This window comes from Oncorhynchus tshawytscha, linkage group LG10 (genome assembly GCF_018296145.1).
Source record: "Oncorhynchus tshawytscha isolate Ot180627B linkage group LG10, Otsh_v2.0, whole genome shotgun sequence".
NCBI classification, from domain to species: Eukaryota; Metazoa; Chordata; class Actinopteri; order Salmoniformes; family Salmonidae; genus Oncorhynchus; species Oncorhynchus tshawytscha.
The window spans coordinates 55254625-55282034 of record NC_056438.1 but is presented as its reverse complement, the minus strand read 5'-3'; the positions used below and the strand labels follow the sequence as shown (position 1 = coordinate 55282034).

The window sequence follows — 27410 nt, the reverse complement described above, 5'->3', positions numbered from 1 at the left end:
TGTCTAGACTCTACTTTTGAGACATAGTTCCTTGGATTAATTATGCCAATTCAATACCTTGTCAGTGACTGAACTCTCTCTTACCCATGCAGCTGTCTGTAACTAACAGACAGGGCCAAGTCCAGCCTCTGATGTTATGCACATCAAGCCCACTCATTATGAATATTTTGTGTATTACATGATGTTTTGCTTTTTTATTCTCTCTGTTTGAACCTTTGTCAGACATCTTTATTATTAAAGCACAGATTTCCAGTTAGGTAATGTTTTCTTATGACACCATCTACTTATTGTTATAAAATGCAATCCCCCCACCAGATTGGATTAGTTCCAAATGGCACCCTATTTCTTATATAGTGCGCTACTTTGGACTTGAGCCCTATGGGCCCTTGTCAAAAGTAGTGCCCTGTAAATGTGTCATTTGGGACACAACCTTGTTCACCACATACCTTTCCCTCCATTGGTTCCCCTAGATGAACCCAGCCTGTGCTACGTGTTTGAGGGTGATGGTGTGTGTGAGGCGTTTGAGAGGGGTTCCAGCGTACAGGACTGTGGTTACTTCACACCTCATGGGTACAGTGACCAGTGGGCTTCAACCGCAGCAGCTTCCTATCAGGATCAAAGCAGCTGCCCTGCCCTGGGAGCCACCGGAGAGCCCTCACTTAGCAAGGTAGCAGTGCTTTATCTCTGCGCTGTCCTTCACCTCCTGGATACTATTGTTATTTTTCTGTAAATGTGACTATATTGAGTGTTGTTATGGAGGTTTTAAATAATTACTGCACGATTCCCCTTTTATTAAAGCTATGCAAGCCCCAGTACCTGGAGATGAATGAGAAGCCGTCACTTGACATATGGTTTCCATGCACGGCCCAGTCATACACTCAGACCCACTATGGCGAGGAAGACACAGTATGGCTAAAGGTACTCCAGTCCACTAGTTCTCCACAGAGGATGCATGTGGCACCCTATTCCCTTTACAGTGCACTACTTTTGACCATAGCCCAGACACTATTTGACCCTCTCCAAGGTAATATTCCAACAGTCCTTTGTTATGTTCCAGGGCACATCCTTGTACTTTCTCCCAATTTGTCATGCCATGTTTGTCACAGTTTCTGTTGTTTCTGTTGTCATATTTTCCCCGGTATCATTACCATGCAATCTAATTACCATTGAAGTGGGGAACATTCAGGAACTGATTATTATTAAGTTGAACTCAGTGGGTTGTTGTCATAAAACCTCTAATTGTTGTCCCAGGTGGGATTTGCGCAACCTGGTGTCGCCACGTCTGTCATCATCTATCTGGCCTCAGACGGAGCCTGGCCTGGAGAGCAGTGCAGGAAATCAGTCTTCATCCAACTGTGTGATACTGGTGGCAGAAACCACTCCTTGGGTATGAACTTGAACTACCGACCCTGTTCGTCTTCACAAACAAAAGAGCTGACTGACTGTTTGAATAAACATTTTTCAAGCCAAGATGTTTTCACACATATGTAGCGATAGGGTTATGACTAGGGACAAGTTATGATGGCTGGTTACAATGATGGCCATGTGATATTTAAAGTGTAGTGAGTTCATGTCTTATTCCTTATTCATGTCTTATTCCTGTCTGGGGCTCCATCTCTCTTCGCAATTCCTCGCCTCCTTCTCAACTGTAGTTGAGGATAAGGTCCCTCCCCTTGGACTTTCTTGTTCAATATATTTTGAGAAGATGGAGGAATTGAGGAAAGATTCTTTGAAAAAGGGCCTGTGTCTGTCCTTAGGTTCCTTTGAGCTGTCGTGCCAGCAGAATCCCTTAGTGGTGAATGTGACACACAACCTGAGTCAACCCTTCTTCCTGACTACCGCTGTCATCCTCAACTTCTCCTCGCCCTTCGTTGCCGTGACGGGAGTCGCTCTGCGCACATCATGTCACTTCAGCTCCTTTGCCCTCACTAGGTGCGCTGAGGGTGGGGTCTCCGAGGACTTCCACATGCACACACATGTGCACATATGTACATGTACAGACACACAACCAGTCATTCAGGCATACACACAGACATACACAACAAGTAACATAGCCATGCTCACACACATACACACACACACACACACACACACACACACACACACACACACACACACACACACACACACACACACACACACACACACACACACACACACACACACACACACACACACACACAAAGAGTGTGATATGTGTTACCATGTCTGTTGAAGATTGAAATAATCAACCAAATTCTAAGAACATTGCTAAACTCATACCCTTCTCTCTGTGTTTCTCCTCTCCCTCCGTGTGTGTGTGTGATTATGGTGGCCCAGCTGTTCACGACGGCCCTGCCAGACGGACACATGCAGTCCTCCTCAGTTGGAGCATGCCTCTGTCACCTGTAGCACCGGGAGAGAGAGGACTGAGTCCTCTCACTGCACTGTCCACTGTCATCAAGGTTTTACCCTCACTGTGCTCAGTGGCAAGGACCATCCACCCTTTCAGGTAAGGACAACACTAGGATTAGACTAGGGTTTTACCCCATTAGGTAAGCACAACACAACACAACTCTAGGATTAGACTAGGGTCGTACTCCATCAGGTAAACACAACACTAGGATTAGACTAGGGTTTTACACCATCAGGTAAGCACAACACTAAGAGAAGACTAGTGTTTTACACCATCAGGTAAGCACAACACTAGGATTAGACTCGGGTTTTACACCATCAGGTAAGCACGACACTAGGATTAGACTAGGGTTTTACCCCATCAGGTAAGCACAACACCAGGATTAGACCAGGGTCTTACCCCATCAGGTAAGCACAACACTAGGATTAGACTAGGGTCTTACCCCATCAGGTAAGCACAACACTAGGATTAGACCCGGGTTTAACACCATCAGGTAAGCACAACACTAAGATTAGACTAGGTTCTTACACCATCAGGTAAGCACAACACTAGGATTAGACTCTGGTTTTACCCCATCAGGTAAGCACAACACTAGGATTAGACTAGGGTCTTACCCCATCAGGTAAGCACAACACTACGTTGACAACCCTAGAAGCTCTCTCTATTTAAGCAATTCAGAGCATTATAGAAATCATATATAAAGTTTACACTGCTCAAAAAAATAAAGGGAACACTTAAACAACACAATGTAACTCCAAGTCAATCACACTTCTGTGAAATCAAACTGTCCACTTAGGAAGCAACACTGATTGACAATACATTTCACATGCTGTTGTGCAAATGGAAGACAACAGGTGGAAATTATAGGCAATTAGCAAGACACCCCCAATAAAGGAGTGGTTCTGCAGGTGGGGACCACAGACTTCCCAGTTCCTATGCTTCCTGGCTGATGTTTTGGTCACTTTTGAATGCTGGCAGTGCTTTCACTCTAGTGGTAGCATGAGACAGAGTCTACAACCCACACAAGTGGCTCAGGTAGTGCAGCTCATTCAGGATGGCACATCAATGCGAGCTGTGGCAAGAAGGTTTGCTGTGTCTGTCAGCGTAGTGTCCAGAGCATGGATGCGCTACCAGGAGACAGGCCAGTACATCAGGAGACGTGGAGGAGGCCGTAGGAAGGCAACAACCCAGCAGCAGGACCGCTACCTACGCCTTTGTGCAAGGAGGAGCACTGCCAGAGCCCTGCAAAATTACCTCCAGCAGGCCACAAATGTGCATGTGTCTGCTCAAACGGTCAGAAACTCCATGAGGGTGGTATGAGGGCCCGACGTCCACAGGTGGGGGTTGTGCTTACAGCCCAACACCGTGCATGACGTTTGGCATTTGCCAGAGAACACCAAGATTGGCAAATTCGCCACTGGCGCCCTGTGCTCTTCACAGATGAAAGCAGGTTCACACTGAGCACGTGACAGATGTGACAGAGTCTGGAGACACCGTGGAGAATGTTCTGCTGCCTGCAACATCCTCCAGCATGACCGGTTTGTCGGTGGGTCAGTCATGGTGTAGGGTGGCATTTCTTTGGGGGGCCGCACAGCCCTCCATGTGCTCGCCAGAGGTAGCCTGACTGCCATTAGGTACCGAGATGAGATCCTCAGACCCCTTGTGAGACCATATGCTGGTGCGGTTGGCCCTGGGTTCCTCCTAATGCAAGACAATCCTAGACCTCATGTGGCTGGAGTGTGTCAGCAGTTTCTGCCCGTTCCCCAGATCTGAATCCAATTGAGCACATCTGGGACATCATGTCTCGCTCCATCCACCAACGCCACGTTGCACCACAGACTGTCCAGGAGTTAGTCCAGGTCTGGGAGGAGATCCCTCAGGAGACCATCTGCCACCTCATCAGGAGCATGCCCAGGCGTTGTAGGGAGGTCACACAGGCACGTGGAGGCCACACACACTACTGACCATCATTTTGACTTGTTTTAAGGACCTTACATCAAAGTTGGATCATTCTGTAGTGTGGTTTTCCACTTTAATTTTGAGTGTGAGTAAAAATGCAGACCTCCATGGGTTGATAAATTTGATTTCCATTGATAATTTTTGTGTAATTTTGTTGTCAGCACATTCAACTATGTAAAGAAAAAAGTATTTAATAAGAATATTTAATTCATTCAGATCTAGGATGTGTTATTTTAGTGTTCCCTTTATTTTTTTGAGCAGTGTATATTATATGCCCCCTCCACTTTATCCCCCTACACATCAACATTGAATTTCTGAGCATTGTGAAAGTAACATGAAATAGTACTAGCCAACTATGACTGTCGAAATATAGGAATTACTACAAGTAGCAGCAGTAGTATATATTTATATTACTGTATTAGTATGCCTTAGCACATCAGGACTGTAATGTTTATTTATTCATCTCCAATTGAAAGCGAGAAACGGAGCTTCAGTGTGTACATGGAGCATGGGACCGTGTTGTGAGCTGTCAGCCAATCGACTGTGGCCCCCCTGACCAGTCTCACGTCTACTTTGCCGCCTTCAGCTGCCCCTGGGGCACAACATTTGGCAAGCAGTGCTCTTTCACCTGCAACCCCCCCGCCATACTCCAGGGTATGTATGATTAACAGTATGATTAACAGTACAGTTGTAATTATACAAATTGACATACAGTGTGTTGTATTCATAACAGTTTATAGGTTTACATGATTATAGGTCCATTTATCATTTTAATGAAGTGGGAATTTGATATTCATTCAGTCATTTACACAAAATGATTGGCCCAATCTAACATTTTCTCAGAGTGGAAAATAAATTAGCTTGACCATGAGGCTGTTATTGCTGTTTTCTAGTTCACCTGAGGAGTCTCAGTCTATTACCTCATGTTGGTTGGGTGCACAGAGGGGCTTGGAGTCTAGCCTGGCGTGGCATCATGGCGTTGGAGTGCGTCTGTGTTGCTCTGCTTTAACCTATTAGCGGTTGTTGTAAGGCGAGGCTGCTCTGCCGGCCCTGGGAATGAGACTGAACTGAACAGCTTGGCAGTTGATCTTGGTCGACTTCCAGTGCACAGATGCCTTTAGGCTCTGTGTAAATAGGAAAGTAGCAGGTGACAGGTGAAGAGAGGAAATAAGGCAAACAAGAGAGGGCTTCTAACTCTGGAGTTGCCAGCAGGGCCAAGTGGGGCTCACGCTGGTAAGAACATGCTGGCTTAGAACCCGCCTGCCATTTCATTTACTGTACCTCAGGGCCCCTGGCTTCTATCTTCTACTACAGGGTTTTACCCCTGGCTTCTAGCTTCTACTACAGGGTTTTATCCCTGGCTTCTATCTTCTACTACAGGGTTTTACCACTGGCTTCTATCTTCTACTACAGGGTTTTACCACTGGCTTCTATCTTCTACTACAGGGTTTTACCACTGGCTTCTAGCTTCTACTACAGGGTTTTACCCCTGGCTTCTATCTTCTACTACAGGGTTTTACCACTGGCTTCTATCTTCTACTACAGGGTTTTACCACTGGCTTCTATCTTCTACTACAAGGTTTTGCCCCTGGCTTCTATCTTCTACTACAGGGTTTTACCCCTGGCTTCTATCTTCTACTACAGGGTTTTACCCCTGGCTTCTATCTTCTACTACAGTGTTTTACCACTGGCTTCTATCTTCTACTACAGGGTTTTACCACTGGCTTCTATCTTCTACTCCAGGGTTTTACCACTGGCTTCTATCTTCTACTACAAGGTTTTGCCCCTGGCTTCTATCTTCTACTACAGTGTTTTACCCCTGGCTTCTATCTTCTACTACAGGGTTTTACCCCTGGCTTCTATCTTCTACTACAGGGTTTTACCCCTGGCTTCTATCTTCTACTACAGGGTTTTACCCCTGGCTTCTATCTTCTACTACAGTGTTTTACCCCTGGCTTCTATCTTCTACTACAGGGTTTTACCCCTGGCTTCTATCTTCTACTACAGGGTTTTACCCCTGGCTTCTATCTTCTACTACAGGGTTTTACCCCTGGCTTCTATCTTCTACTACAGGGTTTTACCCCTGGCTTCTAGCTTCTACTACAGGGTTTTACCCCTGGCTACTATCTTCTATCACAGGGTTTTACTCTGAAATCACTCACTCACATGATCGCTACCCAAAGTTATTATTCACAACATAACTATTCTCTTCCGAAAAGGAAATGGGGTAAATAGATAGATGGGTCGTTCCACAAAATGAGTGCCTTTGATATTTTAAGTAGAGATTGTGCACAAATATATTAAAGCCTGTTATATTAATTAAATTAAGTGCCCTTTAATATAAACCACATGGACAATTCAATACATCTGTGCAGTCTCTGTGACTTCTAGGAAGATTTTAACCCACTTAACCCACAAAGTCATTTCCAAAGATGATTATTTATTTAATGTTATTAGTGATTCATTTGAAAGTTAAAAAAACAACCTCTCCCTCATTTGAATGTCAACCCTGTTACGTGAGCTGAACTCTCATTTTAAGACGGTGAAACTTTTCCTGTTAAACTCTGAGACCCTCTGGTGGCATTTTCTAAGCGACACTTAACCCTTGTGTTGTCTTAAAGGTCAAAGATGACCCGCCACAATGCTTAACAGCAGAGAAAACCCACTAAATTATTTTTTCAACTTGAAATTGTATTACTTTTTCTAGTGATCCCAATATTAGAAAAAGTGAAACATCGCATTTGTTCATATTTCCATGAAAGCTGTACACCACCAGGGTACAAAGATTGTCTGAGGGTCATTTTTGACCCAGCAGTTATAAAATAATTTACACACTACAAAAACAACAATGACAGATTGAGATTTTGTGTGCTACTGATTGAACTCAGCCAGCAACTCTTGAAGAGGAAGATCACCATGGTTGGCACCTGCACTCCTCGCAACAAGGGGAAGAGAGGCCTTCTCATCAAAGTTTGCCTTCACCCCCTACCACCACTGTAGTTTCTTACCTCCCAAAGAGGAACAAGAATGTGGTCATCCTGAGCACACTGCACAAAACGGCTGAGATCAGTGATCGTGAGGACAGGAAGCCAGCCATCATCCTGGACTACAACCACAACAAAGGAGGCGTTGACAACCTGGACAAGATGATTGGAACTTACAGCTGCAGGAGGATGACTGCCTGCTGGCCCCTGATCATCTTCCATAACATCATTGATGTGTCCTCATATACTGCCTTCGTGATATAGAACAAGATCAACCCTACCTGGATGCCTCATAAGCGGAACAAGAGGAGGGTGTTCCTGGAGCAGCTGGGAAAGGCACTTGTAACCCCCCACATTCAAAGAATGAATCTTGTCCTGATCCACCTGAGGCTTCAGCTGGGGCAGGTAAGAGGAGGAGATGTCAATTCTGCCCCTCAAAGAATAACTGTAAAACAAATACTATGTGCTGCACGTGAGAAATACATCTGCAAAGTCCATGCACACACACTTGTATTCTGTCCTACATGTGCTAATTAGAGTTCATTGATTTATGTTCTTCACATTTTTGTTTTGTATCTATATTATTTTATTCTTATTTATTCTTGTTGTTTATACAACTTGTGGGTTGGGGCAATGGTTCTAAAAATGGGAGAAGACTAGTATTTTGTAGTTGAATTCCTCATTGTAGAGTATATAGGAACATATCAATATGTTGCAAAAAAAGTTCAAGACTGTTATTGTTCCCTTCAATAAAAAGTATTCAAAACTACTTTCTGCACATTTCTGCTACTTTCTTAGGCTATACAAGTGCTATCTCCTGATAAAAAAAAATGTGTTTACGCCTATGCAGTACCTTTAGCAATAATAATAAACCTCTACGTTGGTAAAGAAAACAATTATGACAGGTGTGTTGTCATAAAAACGAGTGGTATCCACTGATTAAACGCAGAGAGAAAACCCAGATATTCACAAAGTTGTGTGATGAATGACAGGTTGTTTCTTCATGCAAAATATGTTTGGGGTTTCAATTAAGCTGCTTTATTTTAGGGGTTTAGCGAAGGTGTTTTTTTTTGACCCTTTTAGGACAAGGGGAGTATACAGAATGAGACTACGCAAGGGACAAATTGAAAACTACCTTCATTAGATACATTTTGATTTAAAAACTATAAGTCCTACAAACACGTGCATAGTACTGTTAGAAAGGTAAGAATCATGGAATTCTGATACAGTTGTACAGCAACAACGTGACTATTACAGAGCCAGAGCAACAGCAGGGGAAACATTTTCAAAAAAAGATTGATTCTAAAATGAAAACCAAAAACATATCTTGGGGGGGGTTGGTTCACAAACTGTCTCCATGTTAGGGAATAGCTGGGTTTGAAAGTCGGTTTGAAATAAAGTATGTCACCAATTACCATTCTAAAAGTATTTTATCAATTTTTTTACAATGTATTTTTTTCTTCATATCTTTTTCCTAATGGTGGCCCTCTAAACATGCACAAATTCCCATAGGAACACAGCCATTTTAAAAGTGCAGCACTATGCCATATGCCTTCATTTTTTGTCTTACAGAAATGATATATAGTTGAAGTCGGAAGTTTACATACACTTTGGTTGGCGTCATTAAAACTCGTTTTTCAACCACTCCACAAATTTCTTGTTAACAAACTATAGTTCTGGCAAGTCGGTTAGGACATCAACTTTGTGCATGACACAAGTACTTTTTCCAACAATTGTTTACAGACAGATAATTTCACTTATACTTCACTGTATCACAATTCCAGTGGGTCAGAGGTTTACATACACTAAGTTGATTTTGCCTTTAAACAGCTTGGAAAATTCCAGAAAATTATGTCATGGCTTTTGAAGCTTCTGATATGCTAATTGACATAATTTGAGTCAATTGTAGGTGTACCTGTGGATGTATTTCAAGGCCTACCCTCAAACTCAGTGCCTCTTTGCTTGACATTATGGGAAAATGAAAAGAAATCAGCCAAGACCTCAGAACATTTTTTTTGTAGACCTCCACAAGTCTGGTTCATCCTTGGGAGCAATTTCCAAACACCTGAAGGCACCACGTTCATCTGTACAAACAATAGTACGCAAGTATAAACACCATGGGACTATGCAGCCATCATACCGCTCAGGAAGGAAACGTGTTCCGTCTCCTAGAGACAACGTACATTGGTGCGAGAAGTGCAAATCAATCCAAGAACAACAGCAAAGGACCTTGTGATGAGGAAACAGGTACAAAGTATCTATATCCACAGTAAAACGAGTCCTATATCGACATAACCTGAAAGGCCGCTCTGCAAGGAAGAGGCCACTGCTCCAAAACTGCCATAAAAAAGCCAGACTACAGTTTGCAACTGCACATGGGGACAAAGATCATACTTTTTGGAGAAATGTCCTCTGCTCTGATGAAACAAAAATAGAACTGTTTGGCCATAATGACCATCGTTAGGTTTGGAGGAAAAAGAGTGAGTGTCACGATCGTCGTATTGAGGAGACCAAAGCGCAGCATGATGTCAATACATATTTTTAATGATAGATGAAAACAAACACGAAGTACACAAAAAAATATATCAAAATGAAGATGACCGCTATAAATACTGAGTGCAAACATGCAACATCACATAGACAATAACCCATGAAATACCCAAAGAAGATCGCTGCCTAAATATGGTTCCCAATCAGAGAGGTAGGAAAATTATGTGGATATATTGAAGCAACATCTCGAGACATCATGTTAAAGCTTGGTCGCAAATGGGTCTTCCAAATGGACAATGACCCCCACCATACTTCCAAAGTTGTGGCAAAATGGCTTAAGGACAACAAAGTCATGGTATTGGAGTGGCCATCACAAAGCCCTGACCTCAATCCCATTTTGTGGGCAGAACTGAAAAAGTGTGTGCGAGCAAGGAGGCCTACAAACCTGACTCAGTTACACCAGCTCTGTCAGGAGGAATGGGCCACAATTCTCCCAACTTATTGTGGGAAGCTTGTGGAAGGCTACCCGAAACATTTGACCCAAGTTAAACAATTTAAAGGAAATGCCACCAAATACTAATTGAGTGTATGTAAACTTCTGACACACTGGGATTGTGATAAAATAAATAAAAGCTGAAATAAATAATTCTCTCTACTATTATTCTGACATTTCACATTCTTAAAATTAAGTGGTCATCCTAACTGACCTAAGACAGGGAATTTTTACTAGGATTAAATGTCTGGAATTGTGAAAAACTGAGTTCAATCATATTTGGCAAAGGTGTATGTAATCTTCTGACTTCAACTGTACACTACATATGAAGTCGTAAACTTTTTATTGGCGTAATCAGATCTCAAGTCTGATTCCCAGGTCATCCACTGTAAGATCACATGACGGGACTTGGCCACTTGAAACAAGATGCGTCTGGTTTGATCTGGTTTGGGTAGTACCATCACCAGGCGATACATTAATTAATAGACCAATAAAAAAGATAGTTCCAAACCTTTCTGCATTAACAGCTAGTTTTTAGTTTTCCCCTCCCCACTCAGACCACACCCACACAATCCTTGCTTGAGAAATTGCTCTTTACCAAGAGCCTATCAGCATTGGACCTTTAACAATTTAAACGTGCAATAAATTGCCCTTCCCTGTTGCACACCAACAAGCCTCCATTTCCCTAGCTGACGAAACTCCACTCCATGTTGAAGGAAGTTTCTGATGAACTCCAGAGACCAGCCTTTGTGGAGTTCAGCTCGGACTACATCGATTCTCCCAAGGTCAATACTTCAAAAATGTTTCATTATGAAACACTAACCTTGTACCTATGTTTGTCCTCTGTAGTTGCTTACCTTTGTTTGCTGAAATTCATACTTTTTCAATAAACGTTAATCAAATACAGTTGTTAATCAAATACAACCACCCAGTTAGTCAACCCTTTGACTTTATTTGGCACATAATAGCCACTTACTATAGTACACTTTTTTACACTTAACTTCTATAGGTTGGAGAATGTGTTTTTAATTAAGTTGAACATGTGCTCTTTACGACAGAATTTAAAACATTTGGTGAAATGTTTTTTTTTTCCGCCAAGTTACACTACCCAAATGCACCTAATTGGTGGAATGACCCAGATGGCAACTCCCAACAGATGTTAACCGCAACCTATCTTGTTATTGACAGCAGTTTGTTAGCTGTTTTAAGTTGGCTACATAGACTACTGCTGGATCACTGGCTGTGGTCAGTCAATGAGCTCTTCTGAATTGTTTGATAGGTTACCGATATTGACCCAACATGCATGTTGATCCCAGTTCCTATGTACCCATTGCCATGCATTACTCAATACTCAGCGATTCCTCCTTATACAGCTGTATTGGATTTTTTTTTAAATGATTGCAACACTAGAGCAAAGCTTAAAGACCTCATAAAACACTTTAAACCATGTCAAATATTCATTACATTTTATAGACCAATAAAATGAACACAACTTTTAGAGTATTGATTACATATACATACCAACATAACCTTGTGTGGGGCCTTAGATAATTTAGCTCTAGGCACCGGCAGGTATGGACACATACAATACAATTGATCATAATAAATCACTAACAGTTCACAACTTACCTTATGTCTTAGCATTCAAATGAACGGACTGATTCCAGATGTCAGATTCATTAAGAGTGTTAATAACTAACTTAATAACAAACTACTGATCATTTGGATTACATTTCTGTGTGAGGTTTGAATAGATTTTGTGCCTTTATTTGTTTTGCAGGAGACAGTGATAGGTTGGTGTGTTTAGATGATGGTCTATGGTCCTTCCCTGAAGCCTACTGTAAGATAGAGTGCCCAGAGCCTCCAACAGTACCCAACGCCAAGCTCCTAGGGCCCCAGTGCGAAGGTACAGGGCATGATGTGGGTACCGTATGCCGTTACAAATGTAACCCAGGTTGCTATGTTACTGGCAGCCTAAAAACAAAGTCCAGAAAGTGAGTAATGTGTTATGTATCACTTTTTTTGCTCTGCTCCATAAATGTGTTATAGAACAGTGTTAGAAGCTGCTATTTTATGTAACAGGAAACAATGAATGCATCACATATTTCTCCCACGGATCCTGAGTTTAAATAGCACAATTCGTACATTTAAATGTACCTTTAGATCCATAAACCCTGCATACCTGTGTATGGTTTTAAAGTATAGTGACATCCATCTCCAGTAAGATCCATACCAATTGTTTACTTTTCTCATTATTGTTTTCCAGTTTTATTCATTGGGTAACTTAGCCTGATTATCAATGTGATTCACGTGTTTCTAATGAGTTGGTTACCCATTAGTAAGCCGATGTTGCGGGTTTCTTTCCTCTCTTTGTTCTAAACTTTCTAAGACTGCTCAGCATGTTGTACTGGACCAACTGCAGGTACAAACTGATATCAGAACAGGGCATTTGCACCTTTTTTTATTTTGTTCATTTTTATTTAACCTTTATTTAACATCTGGACTTCTTTATGAGATTCTCAACTCACTTTTAAGATATGTGAATGTCTTAAGGACTTCTAATGAGTTACAATATGTGAAGAACCAAAAGCACTATTCAATCGGTTTAAAGGATCTTGTTATTATGAACTTTGACATGTTTTAAATGTATTTACTCAAATACATTGTTAACACCACAATTTTATTGAAAATGGTAACCGGTACAATAACTTGTTATTACTGTGGCTTGTGAATACTGTATCCCTCTCTTTTTCACTCCTGGTTTTAGTCCATGTACTTACTTATTCCCTCAGGTTTAGCCAGAGATTACATAAAACGTGTAGGTGTTTGTTAGTGCGTCACCGTATGTCAGTACTGTGTATGTGAAGGCCGATGGCGTAGGCCGGTATTCCTACTGACAGTATGTGTGTGCTTGTGTGTGTGTTTGTGCGTCCCCAGAAGGTTTCTAAAGGTGGAGTGTGTAGAGGGGGGCCAGTGGGAGGAGGGGGGCTGTGAACCCATTCCCTGTCCATCTCTACCTGCTGTCTATGAGGGCATGTTCACCTGCACCAACGGCAGGCGCTACAACAGCCTCTGTACCCTCCAGTGTCCTCATGCCTCGGAAAACGTAATGCTTTAGCTCTCTTTATACAAAACAAAAGATGCAATATAGGTCCACTGTCTGAGCTGTCATTCCATTCCATTAATAAAGTGCCATATCTTATTCATTCTGTTTTTATCTCTCCTGACAGCACACAATTCGCTGCACTAAAGATGGAGAGTGGACAGAGAAGTTCACAATGTGTACAAGGTTGAATGAAGCCTGCCCACCTCCACCTGATGTCAATCGGATTCAGTATGCCTGTGACGAGGGCTTCAGTGTTGGTAAGTCTCCTTCTCAACTCCTCCAGCTTGAGGAAACTCTGTATTATACTTACTTTAGCGTAGTAATGTACTGCAATGTACTGTAGTAATCAACAGACTGTCAGTATTATTTCAAAGAAATTATGCACTGCATCGTTCTGATAATTACATATATTTATTGATTCTACACAGAATGCATTTTAGTTGGTATTTCTTTAGTCTGAAAGTTTCTACAGTGTAAAGTCAAATAATTTGAAACATCTCATGATTATGTAATACTGTACCGTGGTAATATATACACAGTACCAGTCAAACATTCTTTATCTGTACTATTTTCTACATTGTAGAATAATAGTGAATACATCAAAACTATGAAACAACAGATATGGAATCATGTAACAAACAAAAAAGTGTTAAACAAATAAAAATAGATTTTAGATTCTACAAAGTAGCCACCCTTTCTTTGCCTTGATGACCGCTTTGCACACTCTTGGCATTCTCTCAACAAGCTTCATGAGGTAGTCACCGGGAATGCTTTTCCAACAGCCTTGAAGGAGTTCCCACATATGCTGAGCACTTGTAGGCTGTTATTACTTCACTACACGTTCCAAATCATCCCAAATCTCAATTGGGCTGAGGTCGGGTGATTGTGGAGGCCAGGTTATCTAATGCAGCACTCCATCACTCTCCTTCTTGGTCAAATAGCCCTTATACAGCCTGGAGGTGTGTTTTGGGTCGTTATCCTGTTGAAAAAGTAATGATAGTCCCACTAAGCGCAAACAAGATGGGATGGCGTATAGCTGCAGAATGCACATTCGGAGATCATCCGTTCACCTACTCTGCGTCTCACAAAGACACAGGGGTTGGAACCAAAAACCTCAAATTTGGACTCATCAGACCAAAGGACAGATTTCCACCGTCTAATGTCCATTGCTCGTGTTTCTTGGCCCAAGCAAATATTTTCTTCTCATTGGTGTCCTTTAGTAGTGGTTTCTTTGTAGCAATTCAACAAATTAATTAAGGCCTGATTCACGCAGTCTCCTCTGAACAGTTGATGTTGAGATGTGTCTGTTACTTGAACTCTGTGAAGAATTTATTTGGGCTACAATCTGAGGTGCAGTTAACTCTAATGAACTTATCCTCTGATGGACTGCTGCTGTTTCTATTTGCTTGTTTGAACTTATTTTGACATAATATGGACATGGTCTTTTACCAATTGGTCTATCATCTGTATACTAACCCTACGTTGACACAACACAACTGATTGGCTCAAACGCATTAAATCCACAAATGAACTTTTAACAAGGCACATCTGTTAATTGAAATGCATTCCAGGGGACTACCTCATGAAGTTTGTTGAGAGAATGCTAAGAGTGCGCAAAGCGGTCATCAAGGCAAAGAAAGGGTGGCTACTTTGTAGAATCTAAAATCTATTTTTATTTGTTTCACACTTTTTTGTTATTTCATAGTTTTGATTATTCTGAGATGTATAAAATAGTAAAAATATAGAAAAACCCTTGAATGAGTAGGTGTGCCCAAACCTTTGACTGGTACTGTATATATACAGAATATATATATATATATATATATATATATATATATATATATATATATAAATGTGTATATATATTGCCCATATATTGTGGTGTGTTGTGTATCCCAAAAGGCATGCATACACATGGCAAAATAAAAACAGAGCCATAGCAGGTAGCAGGTGGTAAATTACATTGCTAGATGAGCTGCCAAGCTGTTGAATCACAGATGACTCGTCTTAACTATGGCTTTTTTTTTTTTTTTTGCACGTGAATAAATTCAACCGATGCAAATTGGAGTGAAAGGAAAGCTTACTTTGTATCACTGCAGGTGCAGTTTGCTACCCAACATGCAGTGCGGCCTTGCATGACCCAGTGGTTCTAGCCAATAGTACCACAGCAGACAGCGTCAAGCACTGGATGCTGCCAGGCAGGGTTCAGGTAAGGTGTTTGACTGACGTAGACGTTGCTGCTTTGTTATTTGCAACATTTTATGTTGTATTGGCTAATATTCACCTTGTGTAACCTTAGAGCTTCACACATGCTTGCTCAAATGATTCATTTGGATGAATAATGGACTAAAACAAACAGTTGTCAGTCCTTCAAGTTGAGCTTTTCCTGCAAATGAATCACCGGCCTACGCTTAGCAGCTTATTTTACTGAATGTATTTATATTGTTTGATATAAACAACCAGGTGCAATCTTCCTGCTTCTTTTCTGCTCAGTTAGGAGGACACTCTTAGCCTCACTGTGAATTCTGTTAAGATCAAATGTTTATTGTAATTTCTGTCAGTTTGACATGCAGATGGCAAATAATGAGGTATAAAGATTCGGATGGACAACAAAAAGTTGTGACATCAGAGTTTATACTATTAGAAATAGGCGCCTTTCAAGAATTTACGCAACACACAATCATCACAGCAAAATGTCTAGGAATTTCACTATTGTGTCAGAGTGAAATGGACTGTTGTTTTCTTAAGAAGGGCAACCTGCCCAATATTATCTTGAAGGATCGCTTTGACATGAAGGCTAACGTAAATAGCCCTATCATTTGACACTCTATTGGGTGGTCATTCACTGAGCCAGCAGACGTAACTGCCTGAAGGCCAAATAGTTTGGCACTGATTTTGATGACTTGAGTTGTGTTACTGGCAGGTCATCGTGATCCAATGCATTAGGTTCGATTGAGTCTAGATGGGAATCATGTCTGTATCCCTTTACAAGACAACTTTTGGGACATAAAGTGGTATCCTGTTACTCCTACAGTCTTTTTCAGTCAAACAATACGATTAGTATGCTGTCGTTAAGGTAGAAAGTAAATGCCACACACCATTATGAGGAGAACTCAAGATGACAAGGCCATTTTGGCTGGATCATTTCATAACACAAAATATGGGCTTGTTGACTAAATGTTTTTGGTTTGATGGGAGCATTAGAGTAAAGCTAGAGATGTACGTCCATTTAGATATATTTATCAAGTGTAGTCATTGAACAAAAATAAAGTCCTGTGTACAGACAAACTGTCTCCTGTAAGCCTAGTATAACCAAAATAGGTTTGGATCTATAGATATTGCTGTAGATACTGATAACTAATTACAATATCTCAATCAATGTTACATTACAGGACATTGTTTGCACAGGAATGACGAGGTGGCATCCTGACCCCAAACTCATCCACTGTATCCAGTCATGTGAGGTGAGTGTTCTATACTGCATAGTGCCTGCCACACAGGGTTCATTTACTATTTAAAATCTTTTTAAAAAACTTTGTGTTTGCTCTAGCCTGCCTGGAGTGCCAGATGAGTGAGGTTTGCAGTTTTGGGAGTATTGTATTGGTCCATTATGCCAGAAAAGCACATATCAATTATTTGAAAGGATTTTCAATAGTATTTTAATCCAGGTCTGGTGCCTACATTATTATACAGTACCAACATGATTAAAGATGAGACGTAAGATCTTTTGCAAATCTAGGCTGCTCTGTTCTATCCAGACAGTCGTTTTTTTCTCTCTATTGTGTTAGTGTTCAAAATGAAGACCTGTGCAGTACATGCTTTGAAAAATGCATTTCTAACCTGATCATATCTATCCCTTTCTTTAAAGTAGCTTAAGCTTGATCTCAGAGAAGATTCTTTGGACAGAATTATTTTTGGCTCCTACATGTATGCAGTTAAAAGGGATTTAATTTGACTGTGAATAGTAAATAAAACCATGGTAAGACCATTTATATTAAGTCATACACAACAGAGAATATCAAACCAAGACCCAAATTCAATCGATTGCAGATAAAGCAAACCACACTGTGTGTTCACTGAGAAGGTTTATGCTGTATTTTTAAGGGCAGTTGTGATTTCACATCAAAATCCATTGTCCGCGAGAGGAGTAGCTTGTGGGTTGTGTCAGTTTTAACACAATTAACTAATCTGATTTATATTTATATTTTGGTCATTTTGCGCACACTTATCGAGAGTGGCTTACAGTCAGTGCGATCAACTAAGGTAGGTAAAGACAAGGCATATCACAGTCATTGTTAGTAAAACCTCCTTAAAGCAGCTAAGTACAAAAGTGTGAGTTCTGAAAGAACCCACAGTGCAGTTCTTTCATCTACAGTGGATTGAAATGGGGCCCAAATGTGCTCAACTATGGCAAGGTTCACTGCAAACTATAAGCCTCTTTCTCTACCTTGTTCAGGCTTTATTTGTTGAAATATTTATCACTGGCAATGATATGCTACAAACCATAATTTCTGAGACTGACAGTTCCATTTTTCTTTCATCGTTTCCTTTGATTTAGTCTATTTTTGGGGATCAAAAGGCAGGCTTTGTATTTTGATATATTTCCCCATTCATTTATTAGCTGTTATATATTACTCTATTATTACCCAGAACCTTTTTATTCAGAATTCAACTGACTTTAGTGTAACCTGGAACTATCTATGGAACACAAACTGTTGATGTCTCATGGTATTAAAATATTCCATCTACCTGCCAGCACATTTTTCCCCTCCACCTTCCCGTGCATGTTGCTAAGCAAAACAGTTGCTTATAACCAGATACTCCATGACAACATTGTAAATTATACCAGTCCACATGTGTTACAAATGCTCCCCACCAGATCTCATCCAGATGCTCCTTTACAAAATAGGATGATGATAAGTGTAGAGGTCAGCAGAGGCATTATCATAATTGACATTACCATAAGCCTGCTTCATTATCTAGGCCAACATTTTCCTCTTTAAAACCCAGTTAACAAACTGCATCAATCTCAACAGCAAAAAAATCTATCTAAAAAATAGATTGGAATAATACTCAAATTGTTTTCATCAAGAATCTCTCTGTACTTTGCTCTGTTCATCTTTCCCTCGATCCTGAATAGTCTTCCAGTCCCTGCCACTTAAAAAAATTGCCACAGTATGATGCTGCCACCACCATGCTTCACTGTAAGGATGGTGCCAGGTTACCTCCAGATGTGACGCTTGGCATTCAGGCCAAAGAGTTCAATCTTATTTCTCATGGTCTGAGAGTCCGTTAGGTACCTTTAGCTAAACTCCAAGCGGGCTGTCATGTGCCTTTTACTGAGGAGTGGCTTCTGTCTGGCCGCAATACCATAAGGATCTGATTGGTGGAGTGCTGCAGAAATGGTTGTCCTTCTGGAAGGTTCTCCCATCTCCACAGATGAACTCTGGAGCTCTGTCAGAGTGACCGTCGGGTTCTCGGTCACCTCCCTGACCAAGGCCCTTTTCCCCCGATTGCTCAGTTTGACCAGGCGGCCAGCTCTAGGAAGAGTCTTGGTGGTTCCAAGCTTCTTCCATTTAAGAATGATGGAGGCCTCTATGTTCTTGGGGAACTCCTGTCACAGAGCTCTACAGACAATTCATTTGACCTCACGGCTTAGTTTTTGCTCTGACATGCATCTTCAACTGTGGGACCTTATATAGACAGGTGTGTGCTTTTTCAAAATTATATCCAATCGATTTAATGTACCACAAGCGGACTCCAATCAAGTTGTAGAAACATCTCAAGGATGATCATTTCGAGTCTCATAGAAAAGGGTCTGAATATTTTATTTATTTATAAATTTGCAAACATTTCTAAAAACCTGTTTTTGCTTTGTCATTATGGGGTATTGTATGTCAAATGATAAGGAAAATGTATTTAAGCAAAAAAAAAATTAAGTCTGTAATGCAGTGCTTCTCAATTATTTTCTGTTACACCCCCCTCGGAAGAAGTAAACATTTTGCGCCCCCCAACTCTCCGCCGTGACTGTAAATAGTATAATTTGTCTATAAAATTGTTATAAGTACACCTCTGCATAACATTGTATCCTTATTGACATAAAAAAGAAGGGAAAAAAAGAAAGAAATATAAATCAACTTACAACAAAGAATAACTTTTTAACATTGTTTTTTAGTCTGTAACAGAAAAGACTTAAAGTGCATCAATTTGCCTGAAATTTAAAAAATAAATAAATCCTTATTTAAACTGTAAACATTTTTTGACCATTTGATACTGAAAAATAAAATAAAATATAATCAAGAAATAATAATAAATTCAAATTGATCAGCAACATTAACTCAGGAGCTCAATATATGAAACACTGACCTATAAAACAAAAATTAATAAAACAATTTGTGCTGATTTTTTAAAATCAAAATGAGGAAATCAGGATTAATGGCTGCAATGAGCATGTTTTGCAGAGCACAGCTTTTTGAAGCGGGGTTTGAAGCATGACGCTGCAACTCTCAGCTCCTGCTCAATGTTTAGCTGGGACCTGTACTTGGTCTTCAGTGCAGCAACAGCAGAGAAGCCAGTCTCACAAAGATAAGATGTTGCAAAAGGAAGAAGAATGCACATGGCCCTCTGCCCTAAGAGTGGATACTGCCTCTCTACACTCAGCCATAATTCACTCAGTGTCTGTGATGTGAACCTCAGTCTCAATGTGGAGTCAGACATCATATCAATGAACTGGTCCTCCTCTGCAGAGCTGCAACCAGTTGGAGCTGGTGCACCCAGTCATATTGGGAACTGTTTTCAGTGAAGTGCTTTTTAAAGAATCCCATCAGTGATGAAATATGCTCCTTAATATATGGAATCACTGAGGTGGCATCATAGTCAGTAGTGTCAACAAATTCATGCAGGTTCTCGAATGAATCAGTATTTCCTTCATCAAGTCGCCTGCCCCACATTGCAAGCTTTTGAGTGAAAGAGCTGATCTTGTCTGTGACCTGAGGGAGGTGTTTATCTTTCCCTTGAAACTGTAGTTCATTTAGTTCATTTAGCTTTCCAAATATGTCACTCAGGTAGGCCAGTTTTGCCAGGACGTTCTCATCACAAAATTTTTCTGCGAGGTCATACTTGTGCTCCTGCTCCGAAAACATTCTTATCTGCTCTCTGAGCCCAAAAACTCGGGACAAGACTTTTCCTCGTGACGGCCACCTTGCTTCACTGTGACACAGCACAGCTTGATGTTCAGCTCCCATCTCCTCACAGATAGCAGAGAAGACTCTTGTTTTTAGTGGTCTGGTCTTTATAAAATTGACTACACCTACAATGTCAGTCATAACCTCACTTAATTCAGAGGAAAGGTGCCTTGATGCCAGCGCTTCTCTGTGTATAACACAGTGTGTCCACTCAGCATTAGGTGAGGCCTTCTTGATGAGTGCTCAAAGTCCTTTTCTCACCATCACTGCAAACACCAATGCAGTTCTCCCACTTTAGCCCATTCTCAGTCAGGAAGCAGTCCAGCATTTTGAATAACTCTTCAGCTGTGGCTCTGTCTCTGACATATTTACAAAAAAGTAGATCCTCACACAGGGATGTCAAAACGTACATAAGCGAAACAAACAGTCTTTGTTGCTGTCAGTTGCTTCATCGAACTGTAAGGCAAAACGTTGGTCTTTGAATTTATCTACCAGCTGTTCTTTAAGATCGTTAGCAATGTCATTTATACGTCTGGCGACAGTGTCATTGGACAGAGGGATAGTTTTTATTTTTGCAGCACTTGCGTCATCCAGCATGACAGAGACCATGTCTAATGCTGCAGGCAGTATCAGCTCCTCTGCTATGGAGTGTTTTGTTTTGTACTGAGCAATTTGGTACGCCACCTTATATGATGCTAACAGTGCTCGCTGGTTTACTGAAGAAGCATTCACAAAGCGGGATGATTGTTGGCAATATTCGGCATGTTTTCACTGAAAAAACTCAAGTGGGTTATCAGCGTGATTGGGGTGTAATGTCTTTAAGTGACGCCTTAATTTATTTGGCTTCATGCTGTCCGCTGCCAACATTTTTAGACACAGTAAACATACCGGTCTTTCCTCGTCCCCCACCGTAGTCACAGTGAAGCCAAGCGCTACATACGCTTCATCATATGTCCTCGTCTTAGCTTTCGGGAGACTTACGTTTGTCTCATTATCTCCGTCTCTCTCCGCCTTTCTTTTCATCGCTGTTAAATATTTTTCCATGGTGTCTCTTATAAGGGTTTGTTATCTGCACTTCATATCTCCTGCTCTGTGCTGTGTGCTCTTGTTCGGTGCAAAAAAACCCTACTCCTTGTGGCAAAAAAAAGCATGTTCCCCGGGGTCAATCGTGCCCCCCCCGGCAACCCCCCGAGCCCCACCAGGGGGGCGCGCCGCACTATTTGAGAAGGACTGCTGTAATGTAACAAAATGTGTAAAAAGTCTGGGGGCCTGAATACTTTCCAAATGCACTGTATTTATTATAGATTTGTATTAGTATAAAAATATTGTCCTTTTAATAGTCTACTCTAGAGGTTGTTACTGTAACTTAATGTTTCACTTTTGCCAGACCCACATTCGAGGATTTGTTTTGAACCGCTAAACATGACCTTTCAATTGAGAATGAACTTAGACTTGAACATAATTAGTGAGCGAGCTCTGAGGAACTCTGGGGAGTCCCAATCAGGATGATGTTATGTGGAGCCTCCAAAACATTAACAGTTGTTGCTATGGAGTTTACCTTGTTTATTGTATCTTTCACTTAGCATTAAACTTGGCCAGTCGGCATGCTCTTCGAGCGTAACTCCTTCCTTCACTCTAGTAGGATTTTTAGGTTTAATATATAACCATGTTTGGCTCTTAAATTTGAAAGATAGATGTTTTTGGTGGCATGAAGAGATACTGTTTGTGGGGAATCCCCAACCTTGGTGTCGGTAATGATGAACTTAGGCAACATTTATTCTGGTATTGTCGAACTTACTGAGTCATCCTGGATATATTTGCTTTGTGATAATTTATGTTTCTTGAGAAATATAGTACCCGTCAATAGACACATCTACTCATTCCAGGGTTTTTCTTTATTACTAAAATGTTCTACATTGTAGAATAATAGTGAAGACATCAAAAATATGAAATAACACATATGGATTCATGTAGTAACCAAAAAAGTGATTAACAAATTCTTCAAAGTAGCCACCCTTTGCCATGATGACAGCTTTGCACACTTTGGCATTCTCTCAACCAGATTCATGAGGTAGTCACCTGGAATGCATTTCAATTAACAGGTGTGCCTTGTTTATTTGTGGAATGTATTTCCTTCTTAATGCATTTGAGCTAATCAGTTATGTTGTGACAAGGTAGGGGTGGTCGATTCCATATTATGGCAATGCGGAACATTTCAAGAACTTTGAAAGTTTCTTCAAGTGCTGTCGCAAAAACCATCAAGCGCTATGATGAAACATTGTTCTCCTGAGGACAGCCACAGGAAAGGAAGACCCACGGTTACCTCTGCTGCAGAGGATAAGTTCATTAGAGTTAACTGCACCTCAGATTGTAGCTCAAATCAATTCTTCACAGTATTCAAGTAACAGACACATCTCAACATCAACTGTTCATAGGAAACTGCGTGAATCAGGCCTTTCATGGTTGAAATGCTGCAAAGAAACCACTACTAAAGGGCACCAGTAAGAAGAAGACACTTGCTTGGGCCAAGAAACACAAACAATGGACATTAGACTGGTGGAAATCTGTCCTTTGGTGTGATGAGTCCAAATGTGAGATTTTTGGTTCCGACCGCCGTGTCTTTGTGAGACACAGAGTAGGTGAACGGATGATCTCCGTATGTGTTGTTCCCACCATGAAGCATGGAGTAGGAGGTGTGGGGTTGCTTTGCTGGTGCCACTTTTGGTGATTTAATTAGAATTCAAGGCACACTTAACCAGCATGGTTACTACAGCATTCTGCAGCAATACGCCATCCCATCTAGTTTGCGCTTTAGTGGGACTATCATTCGTTTTTCAACAGGACGATGACCCAACACACCTCCTGGCTGTGTAAGGGCTATTTGACCAAGAAGGAGTGATGGAGTGCTGCATCAGATGACCTGGTCTCTGCATTCACCTGACCTCAACCCAAGATGGTTTGGGATGAGTTGGACCGCAGAGTGAAGGAAAAGCAGCCAACAAATGCTCAGCATATGTGGGAACTCCTTCAAGACTTTTGGAAAAGCATTCCTCATGAAGTTGATTGAGAGAATGCCAAGAGTGTGCAAAGCTGTAATCAAGGCAAAGGGTGGCTACTTTGAAGAATCTAAAATATATTTTGATTTGTTTAACACTTTTTTTGTTACTACATGATTCCATGTGTTATTTCATAGTTTTGATGTCTTCACTATTATTCTACCATGTAGAAAATAGTAAAAGTAAATTAAAACCCTTGAATGAGTGTGTCCAAACTTTTGACTGGTACTGTATGTTTGTGTGAATATCATTAACAAAAGGGTTTGTTTATAGTAAATTCTGGATACTTTAAATAACAACTTGGAGGACACAAGTAGAATTACTCAATAAAATCGAAACTAAGAGCCCTCCTTTGGACAGAAGCCAGGAAAATGAGTAAATAGCCAGGTTGTCTATCTGACAGTGGATATCTTTATTCGCTTCTGTAACTCAAACAGCTCAGCAGGCTATCAAATGGATGAGTTGTGACCCTCAGATAGCACACTGTGTGGCGTCTAGTTTACAGTGTACTAGAACAATGGATTTTTTAAAAGAGAAAACACAAGGTTCTGAGGAAAAGTCGGCCATTCTTCCAAAGTCTGCATGTGGAGACATGGTACCATAAACACCTTCAAACTTGGTACATTACACTGACACTGTAATCCAGCAGACCCTAGAGTTCCAAGTATGTTTTAAGAGGGGGTACTGTTAAATTTACTGACAGTTTACACAGGGCCCTGTGCCTTGTTATGAAGTGGGGAGCAATCCCTCTGCCTTATTTCCCAGATTCCTGGAGCAGTCCGTGGAAGTTCAATCCATCAGTGTGTTCTACGACCCCTTATCACCTTTTACATTCCATTAATGGCAGCTTTATCAAATGAAAAACAGAATGACTCACAAGTGGAAAAGTTATGCCTCTCACTCACATTATTATTGAGAACATTTGGGTGAGAAGAAACGTGGGTGAAATTGTTGATAAAAATTGGCATTTGGACGAGTAAAATCTGTTAAAAATATTTTGGCAGGGGATATTTACAAGCATGCATGTCTGCTTTGAAAATATTTTTTGTGGAAAGCATGGGTGTTCATACTGTTGATGTTACAGTATATTTTACTGTCTTGCTTTACACCAAAGGAGGTCAAGTAATGATTTTAGATAATTTTAGGCCAAGGTCTCTTATGATTTAAATAGTCTAACTTTTGATTGTACTTATTTAACCAATGTAAGGGTCATGTTAAATATACATTACAAATATCCCAATAACAAGCCAAAACATATAGTACTTTCTCATGTTTAGCAGTTGTGCTACATTATGTAACTTGCACTGCATGACCAAAAGTATGTGGACACCGGCTCGTCGAACATCTCATTACAAAATCATGGGCATTAATATTGAGTTGGACCCCCTTTGCTGCTACAACAGCATCCACTGTTCTGGGAAAGCTTTCCACTGGATGTTGGAACATTGCTGCTGGGACTTGCTTCCATTCAGCCACAAGAGCATTAGTGAGGTCGGGCACTGATATTGGGCGATTAGGACTGGCTCGCAGTTGGCATTCCAATTCATCCTAAAGGTGTTTGATGGTTAAGGCCAGGGCTTTGTGCGGGCCAGTCAAGTTCTTCCACACTGATCTCGACAAACCATTTCTGTATAAACCTTGCTTTGTGCACGGAGGCATTGTCATGCTGAAACAGGAAAGGGCCTTGTATGTATGCTGTCATGTTAAGATTCCCTTCACTGGAACTAAGGCGCATAGCCTGAACAATGAGAAATGGCCCCAGACCCTTATTTCTCCTCCACCAATCCTTACAGTTGGCACTATGCATTAGGGCAGGTAGCGTTCTCCTGGTATCCGCCAAACCCAGATTTGTCCGTCGAACTGCCAGATAGTGAAGCTCCCGACTAACAGTTATTGTGCTGACGTTGCTTTCAGAGGCAATTTGGAACTCGGTAGTGAGTGTTGCTACCAAGGACAGTCGATTTTTATGCGCTTCAGCACTTGGCGGTCCCATTCTGTGAGCTTGTGTGGACTACCACTTTGCGGCTGAGCCGTTGTTTCTCCTAGACGTATCCACTTTACAATAAGAGAACTTACAGTCTACTGAGGGCAGCTCTAGCAGGGCAGAAATGTGACTAACTGTATTATGTTTCAGGGAAGACCCAGATACAGACAGTGTCGAAGTATCAAAAGTGTACTACTAGAACAGGGGGCAGGCAAAACGACAGGTCAAGGGCAGGCAGAGGTCAGTATTCCAGATCAGAGTCCAAAAGGTACAAAACGGCAGGCAGTCTTGGGGTCAGGGCAGGCTGAGGTCAATAATCCAGGGTGGTGTGACAAGGTACAAAAGGTGCAGGCAGGCTCAGGGTCAGGGCAGGTAGAAAGGTCAAAACCGGGAAAACTAGAAATCAGGAACTAGAAACAGAGAGGAGCAAGGGGAAAACGCTGGTAGGCTTGACGAACAAAACGAACTGGCAACAGACAAACAGAGAACACAGGTATAAATACACTGGGGATACTGGGGAAGATGGGCAAAACCTGGAGGGGGGTGGAGACAAGCAAAAAGACAGGTGAAACAGATCAAGGTGTGACAAACTGACTTGTTGGAAAGGTGGCATTGTCACACCCTGACCATAGTTTGCTTTGTATGTTTCTATGTTTTGTTTGGTCAGTGTGTGATCTGAGTGGGCATTCTATGTTGTGTGTCTAGTTTGTCTGTTTCTGTGTTTGGCCTGATATGGTTCTCAATCAGAGGCAGGTGTTAGTCATTGTCTCTGATTGGGAACCATATTTAGGTAGCCTGTTTGGTGTTGGGTTTTGTGGGTGATTGTTCCTGTCTCTGTGTTTGTTTGCACCAGATAGGCTTTTTAACGTTTATTGTTTTTGTATACTGTTTGTGTTTTTCATCTTTATTAAAGATGTATACAAATAACCACGCTGCATTTTGGTCCGATCCCTGCTACACCTCCTCTTCAGAGGAAGAGGAGAAAGAAAACCGTTACAGGCATCTTATGATGGTGCCACGTTGAAAGCCACTGAGCTCTTCAGTAAGGCCATGCTACTGCCAATGTTTGTCTATGGAGATTGCATGGCTGTGTGCTAGATTCTATACACCTGTCAGCAATGGGTAGAATAATAGTGAAGACATAAAACTCTGAAATAACACATGGAATCATGTAGTATCCAAAAAAGTGTTAAACAAATACATTTTATATTTGAGTTTCTTCAAAGCAGCCACCCTTTGCCTTGATGACAGCTTAGCACACTCTTGGCATCCTCCCAACCAGCTTTATGAGGTAGTCACCTGGAATGCATTTCAAATAACAGGTGTGCCTTGTTAAACGTTTGAGCCAAACAGTTGTGTTGTGACGAGGTAGGGGTGGTATACAGAAGATAGCCCTATTATGGCAAGAGCAGCTCAAATAAGTAAAGAGAAACGACAGTCCATCATTACTTTAAGACATGAAGGTCAGTCGATCCGGAAAATGTCAAGAACTTTGAACGTTTCTTCAAGTGCAGTTACAAAAACCATAAAGGTTTACTACATGATTCCATATGTTGTTTCATAGTTATGTCTTCACTATTATTCTACCATGTAGAAATGGTAAAAATAAAGAAAGACCCTTGACTGAGTAGGTGTGCCTGTATTTTATATATATATATATACCTTTTTCCTCTTTTTTTTATTTCTTTGCTTTCAGGCCCATGGGTAAAGGATGGTATGGGGAGGATTTTCTCTGGTCGCTGGAAGGAGTGGGTGTTGG

At 41.1% G+C, this 27410-nt stretch overlaps 1 protein-coding gene across 1 annotated transcript in view; it reads left to right on the top strand.

The window, feature by feature from the left end:
* LOC112259607 (pappalysin-2) overlaps positions 1–27410 on the top strand; it is an 89851-nt gene that overhangs the window by 59009 nt on the left and 3432 nt on the right. The window contains exons 11-21 of the mRNA XM_042328773.1: positions 471–667; positions 799–918; positions 1252–1387; positions 1758–1932; positions 2320–2491; positions 4831–5008; positions 12102–12315; positions 13259–13427; positions 13552–13684; positions 15527–15636; positions 16820–16891. Of these exons, the coding sequence (XP_042184707.1) occupies positions 471–667; positions 799–918; positions 1252–1387; positions 1758–1932; positions 2320–2491; positions 4831–5008; positions 12102–12315; positions 13259–13427; positions 13552–13684; positions 15527–15636; positions 16820–16891 (1676 nt within the window). The remainder of the gene's footprint in view (positions 1–470; positions 668–798; positions 919–1251; positions 1388–1757; positions 1933–2319; positions 2492–4830; positions 5009–12101; positions 12316–13258; positions 13428–13551; positions 13685–15526; positions 15637–16819; positions 16892–27410) is intronic.